General features: G+C 39.8%; 1 protein-coding gene across 1 annotated transcript in view; it reads left to right on the forward strand.

The window, feature by feature from the left end:
- The window catches only part of LOC126194698 (XK-related protein 7-like), a 95441-nt gene extending 87934 nt beyond the window's left edge, over nt 1-7507 (forward strand). The window contains exon 6 of the mRNA XM_049932923.1: nt 7132-7507. Coding sequence (XP_049788880.1) covers nt 7132-7336 — 205 coding nt within the window. The 3' untranslated portion in view covers nt 7337-7507. The remainder of the gene's footprint in view (nt 1-7131) is intronic.
- The last annotated feature ends 802 nt before the right edge of the window (nt 7508-8309 follow it).

The raw sequence follows: 8309 nt of genomic DNA on the forward strand, positions 1-8309 counted from the left end.
TATCCATTCAGTGTCTTCTTCTCGTGGTATGCCAAGCGTATAGGGCATTGTCAATCCCTACATCGCCAGCATCCAGTTACGTTGTACAGCCGCTACTGGAACGACTGTTCGATCGTCGCCCACAACCAGTGAGGCCATTTGGGATCTGTGCGATGGAGAGCCTTAGTTATTACAGGTGGGGAACATTAAGGTCCAAAGCCAGGGGTGGGATAGGACATCCCCATAACTACTACCAAGGCCCAGATTGCTTTTAGAACTGACTGCTTACAGGAAGCATTGTACCCCAGACTATATTTTTAAAATTAAATTTTAACGAGATTTTACGTAGCCACCCAGGTTTTATTATGCCCACAAGAATGTTTCTAAGCAGGGAGATTTTCTCAGTTGTTTTGTTGGGTTTCCTGACAGTGTCTTCAGGATAGGGCTCTCAGAGCAATTTTCAGTTTATTACACGGAAATGTTTGCTATCCTGAGGGCAATGGAGCAGATGAGAGGGTGTCATGACAAGAAATTGCTCACCTGGTCAGATTCTCAAAGTGCTCTTCTCACTATTGGACAGATGTGCCCAGCAGATCGGATGATGCAACAAGTACAGGATGCTCTCCTTCTCCTTCTCTAGCAAAAGCAAGGGAAGAAAATCATTTTCTGCTGGGTTCCAGGGCACCCAGGGATTCAGGGAAATGAACTCGCTGATGTGGCTACCAAGGAGGCTTGCTCCCTCCCTTCCTCTTCCTGCTCGCTGTTCAGTCCCCCTGCAGGCTGTCACTTCATTTGTGACCACCGGAAGGCCACGTGTTGGTGGTGGGCTCAGTGGCTGGAAGTGAGGAATAATAAATTATGTTCCATAAAAACTTCAGTGCAACCATGGTTTACCTCCTTCCACTCACGACGGTCTGAAGAAGTGGCCCTTACACGGCTTAGAGTGGGACATTGCTGACTGATGTATGGTTTCCTCTTATGTCGGGAGGAGCTCCCAGTATGTCAGATGCAGGTCACATATTTTAACTTATTGTGTTTTATATGATGACCTGGGAGTTGAACTGGACTCCCACAGGATCTGCCCTCTATTCTAACTGATGATGAAGCAAGTGTTGTTCGTGTGTTAAGATTTTGTGTAATGAGCAAAATTCTTCTCAAAATGTTGTGGGAGGGGGAATCTTAATGTATCACAGAGTAGGAGAGTCACTGATTATTTATAATTAGTCAACCAACAACAGTTATTTGTCCCTTTTTTAACCACATCTTTAGAGGTGTTTTATCTATGTTTTTCCCCCCTCCCCCCTCTAGTTATTCTGCTGTATCTCGTTGGCATTTTATTATGGGGTTTTCTGAAGCTCATGTTATTGGAGTTGCCTTGTGGGGATGAAACTTGGTTTTCCGTTTTATTGACCTTTTACCACAGATTTTCATAATGTTCAGTGGTAAATCAATAATGCAAGGGTGCTGATGACCTTGCTGTTTAGTGCCCACCACCATCATTATTTTCTTCAATTTGGCTGAACATTACATTCACACAGGAAAATAATTACCCAAAAACTATAACAACATTAATGATTACCCATTAGCCCAAATCAAACAGATTACCACTGCTAAAACATTCTCCTAAAAAAACTGAACGACTCATGATATGTTTCTAGTTAATAATGCAATGGCAGACAATTCATAGCATGCCAAATCCATCGGCAAAACACAGTAATTCACATGAGATCACATGCGAAACAATAACACATACAAATGCAGATAAACTTTCACACAATGTATAAACAAAGAAGTATTATTTAACTTTTATCTCGTTAGTATTGATAGCAATTGTTTTCAGTAATGTGGACTATGTCACAAGCCAATGAATTTGTAGAATTATTATGATTATGGAAAGAAATAAGTCCACAGACAAAACCAGGTTTTAACTATTACACTGAACGGTATTATTGAAAAAAATCTTTTTTCCTGAAGTTTGTTACTTTTGTAGTGTACCTGTAGTAATGAGTAGTATTACACATACTTTCTAGAGTAACATTATCACTTTTTTATAAATAACAGTGCAGTGTGTAATAAAACCAATGAGTCACACATTCTGTTCATTTGTTCTCCAAGATATCTGGTTGGTTCATCTCTGATTGTGAATACACCTAGATCAATTCTCTACATTTTTTTCTTTTGCTTTAACCATTGAACATTTCAACTGTGACCCAAGTATGTGCATTTAATGATTTCTACAGGGTTATAAATACAAAATCAAATAGGGGTAATGCAGGAGTAGGTTTAATAATGAATAAAAAAATAGGAGTGCGGGTTAGCTACTACAAACAGCATAGTGAACGCATTATTGTGGCCAAGATAGACACAAAGCCCAAGCCTACTACAGTAGTAAAAGTTTATATGCCAACTAGCTCTGCAGATGATGAAGAAATAGATGAAATGTATGACGAGATAAAAGAAATTATTCAGGTAGTGAAGGGAGACAAAAATTTAATAGTCATGGGTGACTGGAATTCGTCAGTAGGAAAAGGGAGAGAAGGAAACGTAGTAGGTGAATATGGATTGGGGGGGAAGAAATGAAAGAGGAAGCCGCCTTGTAGAATTTTGCACAGAGCAATAACTTAATCTTGGTTCAAGAATCATAAAAGAAGGTTGTATACCTGGAAGAATCCTGGAGATACTAAAAGGTATCAGATAGATTATATAATGGTAAGACAGAGTTTTAGGAACCATGTTTTAAATTGTAAGACATTTCGGGGGGCAGATGTGGACTCTGACCAGAATCTATTGGTTATGAACTGCAGATTGAAACTGAAGAAACTGCAAAAAGGTGGGAATTTAAGGAGATGGGACCTGGATAAACTGAAAGAACCAGAGGTTGTAGAGAGTTTCAGGGAGAGCATAATGGAACAATTGACAGGAATGGGGGAAAGAAATACAGTAGAAGAAGAATGGGTAGCTCTGAGGGATGAAGTAGTGAAGGCAGCAGACGATCAAGTAGGTAAAAAGACGAGGGCTAATAGAAATCCTTGGGTGACAGAAGAAATAGTGAATTTAATTGATGAAAGGAGAAAATATAAAAATGCATTAAATGAAGCAGGCAAAAAGGAATACAAACGTCTCAAAAATGAGATCGACAGGAAGTGCAAAATGGCTAAGCAGGGATGGCTAGAGGACAAATGTAAGGATGTAGAGGCTTGTCTCACTAGGGGTAAGATAGATACTGCCTACAGGAAAATTAAAGAGACCTTTGGAGAGAAGAGAACCACTTGTATGAATATCAAGAGCTCAGATGGCAACCCAGTTCTAAGCAAAGAAGGGAAGGCAGAAAGGTGGAAGGAGTATATAGCGGGTTTATACAAGGGCGATGTACTTGAGGACAATATTATGGAAAGGGAATAGGATGTAAATGAAGACGAAATGGGAGATAAGATACTGCGTGAAGAGTTTGACAGAGCACTGAAAGACCTGAGTCGAAACAAGACCCCGGGAGTAGACAACATTCCATTATAACTACTGACGGCCTTGGGAGAGCCAGTCATGACAAAACTCTACCATCTGGTGAGCAAGATGTATGAGACAGGCGAAATACCCTCAGACTTCAAGAAGAATATAATAATTCCAATCCCAAAGAAAGCAGGTGTTGACAGATGCGAAAATTACCGAACTATCAGTTTAATAAGTCACAGCTGCAAAATACTAACGCGAATTCTTTACAGACGAATGGAAAAACTGGTAGAAGCGGACCTCGGGGAAGATCAGTTTGGATTCCGTAGAAATGTTGGAACACGTGAGGCAATACTAACCTTATGACTTATCTTAGAAGAAAGATTAAGAAAAGGCAAACCTACGTTTCTAGCATTTGTAGACTTAGAGAAAGCGTTTGACAATGTTAACTGGAATACTCTCTTTCAAATTCTGAAGGTGGCAGGGGTAAAATACAGGGAGCGAAAGGCTATTTACAATTTGTACAGAAACCAGATGGCAGTTATAAGAGTCGAGGGGCATGAAAGGGAAGCAGTGGTTGGGAAAGGAGTGAGACAGGGATGTAGCCTCTCCCCGATGTTATTCAATCTGTATGTTGAGCAAGCAGTAAAGGAAACAAAAGAAAAATTTGGAGTAGGTATTAAAATTCATGGAGAAGAAGTAAAAACTTTGAGGTTCGCCGATGACATTGTAATTCTGTCAGAGACAGCAAAGGACTTGGAAGAGCAGTTGAACGGAATGGACAGTGTCTTGAAAGGAGGATATAAGATGAACATCAACAAAAGCAAAACGAGGATAATGGAATGTAGTCAAATTAAATCGGGTGATGCTGAGGGGATTAGATTAGGAAATGAGACACTTAAAGTAGTAAAGGAGTTTTGCTATTTGGGGAGCAAAATAACTGATGGTGGTCGAAGCAGAGAGGATATAAAATGTAGACTGGCAATGGCAAGGAAATCGTTTCTGAAGAAGAGAAATTTGTTAACATCGAGTATAGATTTAAGTGTCAGGAAGTCGTTTCTGAAAGTATTTGTATGGAGTGTAGCCATGTATGGAAGTGAAACATGGACGATAACTAGTTTGGACAAGAAGAGAATAGAAGCTTTTGAAATGTGGTGCTACAGAAGAAAGCTGAAGATAAGGTGGGTAGATCACGTAACTAATGAGGAGGTATTGAATAGGATTGGGGAGAAGAGAAGTTTGTGGCACAACTTGACTAGAAGAAGGGATCGGTTGGTAGGACATGTTTTGAGGCATCAAGGGATCACAAATTTAGCATTGGAGGGCAGCGTGGAGGGTAAAAATCATAGAGGGAGACCAAGAGATCAATACACTAAGCAGATTCAGAAGGATGTAGGTTGCAGTAGGTACTGGGAGATGAAGAAGCTTGCACAGGATAGAGTAGCATGGAGAGCTACATCAAACCAGTCTCAGGACTGAAGACCACAACAACAACAACAACAACAACAGGAGCAGGTAGTTTATAGCAAAACAAGAACTAAAATCCTGTAAACATGGGCTTTAAAATGTATACCTAAAGAGGTATGAGCACTTGTTCACTAGAGATGAGTGTTTCACAGTAGCGAAGACACATTTTAGAACCTGTGTTTACTGCCTTTTTTTCTTATTTTGATGTATGGAACGTGTCCTTAAAATATGTAAAGGGAATTTACTGACACCCTGTGTTTTGTGTTTAAACTAAATTTCATGTGGTATGTATTTCAGACAACCACTTGAAAATGGCTATACTGCACAGTATGGTGTATGCTGAATAAAATTGTATTTTAACTGACCAATGACAGCTAAAGTGGCAGATTATCGTGTAGAGAATCTACTTTGCAGGGTTATTTTGCTAAATACGGACAAGCTGCAGGAAATGATCCCTAAGAGGATAAGAAACAAAAAAGATCTTGTGGAAATAAGTCCAGAAATGTAAAGGTACAGCTAAAATATCTTTGACAGTGTACATTTCAGTGATTGAAAGCCCATATGAGAACACACCAAGCAAGTAGGAATGTTCTGTTTGTACTAGTGTTTTGACAGAGGCTCATTCACATGTCAGTGCTAGGAACCATTCATTTCACTGCCATTGCTGATTCACACTGGTGTGGATGTGTGTCCTGAAGAGCAACACTGAGAGACAGTGGAGCATTATATAAACTGTTAACAAACAGACATGGTCTGTACATAATGGCAGATAAATGGCAGTGGGAAGCCGGCAGCACTACTGCACCAGGAAAACTATACCTACCATAAAAAAAAAAAAAAGTTTGCAGCATTGTTTTGCCAATTGTGTGTGAGAGGCTCTTTTGCAGGGATGGGAGAACATGAGAGGTAGGTGTGTCCTGTTTGTACACAGCCTTGGAGAAACAGGTCTTGAACACACTAGAATATGACGTCTTTATAAGCACCTGTGGAACATTCTCCATGACAACTGCCACTATCCATATCACGTAAAACGTATGCAGGCCATATTGCCATCAGACTTAACTCCATGCCGTCTTGTTTTGTTGCTGGTTCATTGCACAGGGCACCATAATGATGGGATTTCTGTCTTTCATCCTATTCAGAGATGAGGCTGCCTTTATGGGGGGGGGGGGGGGGGGTTATCGTCAGTGTGCACAACCCGCACCTAGCAAACCATTGGCAGTGGTTCAGCCTCGGTATATGGCAGGGATTATTGACAACTAACGACCTTGTGGGACCAGTCATCCTTTCACAATGCCTCACAGGTGAGGCATATCTGCACTTCTTGTGGGTGACCCTGCTACCTATGCTGGAAGATGTGCCCCTTTTTGCCTTCTAGACATGCTGATACAGCCATCTGAATAGTAGAATGTCAGTTATTATTATATGAATGTGAGGTTAGTACAAAGCCCAGAATGTCAATTGTGATGATACGAATGTGAGAACAGTACAGAACCCAGTCTCCAATTAGAGAAAATCTTGACCTGGCTGGGAATGGAAACTTGGGCCCCTTCGGTTAGCAGTCCGATGCACTGAATGTGCAATTACCGAAGCAGACACAGGAAGAGGTGTCGTCGTGCCTCTCCCCCCCCTCCCAGAACAAAGGGTAATGTGCTTACTACACATTGGTGCTCCAGTTCACTTCTGCATTTCCATATGGAGCCAATGGCTCACATGCGGTGGTCCAGTCCAATGGCCCGTACAGTTGCTGGACTTCAACCCTTGAGATTTCTACCGGTGATGGCACCTGAAAGGCTGTATGCGGAGCCCACGCCGGATGTTGCAAACACAGCAACAACACATTTGTGCTGCCTGTGACGCCATTTGGTTGCAGGATGGCACATTTGAATGTGTGCACCAATTGCTGCTGTGTCATGTTCATAGATGTTAAGAGGTCTGTGGAACCACTTTGAATTCTTGCTTAACGGTGGTCTCATCACAGCATGTTGTTCAATGCATTGTACTGTATAGGTGTGACAAATAAATAAATAATTAGCCTGTACCATAGACACCATACATTTTCAGTCATATGTTCATATGACCATGTTTTGTTCCTTATCCTGTAAGGGACATTTTCCTGCAGTTTGTCCCAATTGTGCAGAATCACTCTGTATTAGTTGTTTGTATTTAATGAGAGCTTAAAATTTTGAAGAAGTCTAGCAGTTGCATGCAAAAATAATTATTTATTCTAAATTACAGGTGTGTTTCAAGCAACTCCGCACAAAATCCTATCCTGTACTATGGAGCCGTTGTTGTCCAGACAACAGCTTTTCTTCTTGCCATTTTTTTTATGCTTACGTATTATCGACACTTCCATCCAAGTGGAACTACTATCAGGCTCAGCAAAAGCATTGCTATTACGGATCCGGGAACAGAGCTGAAACGTCGGACTACGAACCAATAAAAAGTTAACAGTTGGTGTTTACTTGTTATGTGATCAGAAGCTATGTCACGAAAATACAGTATTTATGTATATAAGATTAACAGAGATATATGTATACATATATGTATATTTTAAATATTTGAATTCTCAAAGCGGATTGATAATTTTGATATGGTGAGTTGAAGCACAATTCATGTCTGACTGCAACAAAATTAAGGTTTACAGTTCCTTGTAAATTATGAAGATAATTGCTTTTGCATAACCACATGGAAGCATTCATTTTTTAATACAAAGTATTGCCTTTTATGTTCTGCAGTTCTTTGAAGATATGAAACAGTGTTATATACTTTCATTTTTCTAATTGAAATGTAATCTTTTTCTCAGCTTTTCAATACTTATTTTTAGAGGATCTTTTTCTTTATTTTTGTAAGCTTTTTTATAGGCGAGGATATAGTTAAAATTTTATATTAACTTCTGCTCCTTGGAAAGATTACAAGACTAAATCATGGGTATTTCTAAAATTAAATTTGTATAAACTGTCTTTGAAAATGCTCTATGTAGGGGTTTCGTATCTCAGACACCAAACATGTGGTAAAGAAAACTTCCATACTGTAGAGTCTGCCATGTCATGCAGGTATACTGTGGTTAAAGAACAATAATTTTCTGGTTACCTCGTTAAAGTACCACTCTTCAACTTGCCAGCTACATTAGGAAATGAGATTGTTGTTCTGTATAATCTTACATTAACACTGAGGTTTCCGTGCCTGAACTTGATACTGTATAGTGGTTATCAGGTGAACATCAGTATTACTTCAAATTTGTATGTAACTGTGTTACATAAGCCGTAGATCTGTTATTTTTCTGACCCACATGTTTGTGTGTAAGAAATATCTTGTACTGTACAGGTCGTCTCCATATATTTTGTGGCATGTTACTTGCATTTATATTGCTTTACTGTAGGTGTTTGTAACAAGTGTTTTGTGCTGTCTTTTGA

The sequence above is a fragment of the Schistocerca nitens genome, chromosome 7, assembly GCF_023898315.1.
Source record: "Schistocerca nitens isolate TAMUIC-IGC-003100 chromosome 7, iqSchNite1.1, whole genome shotgun sequence".
NCBI classification, from domain to species: Eukaryota; Metazoa; Arthropoda; class Insecta; order Orthoptera; family Acrididae; genus Schistocerca; species Schistocerca nitens.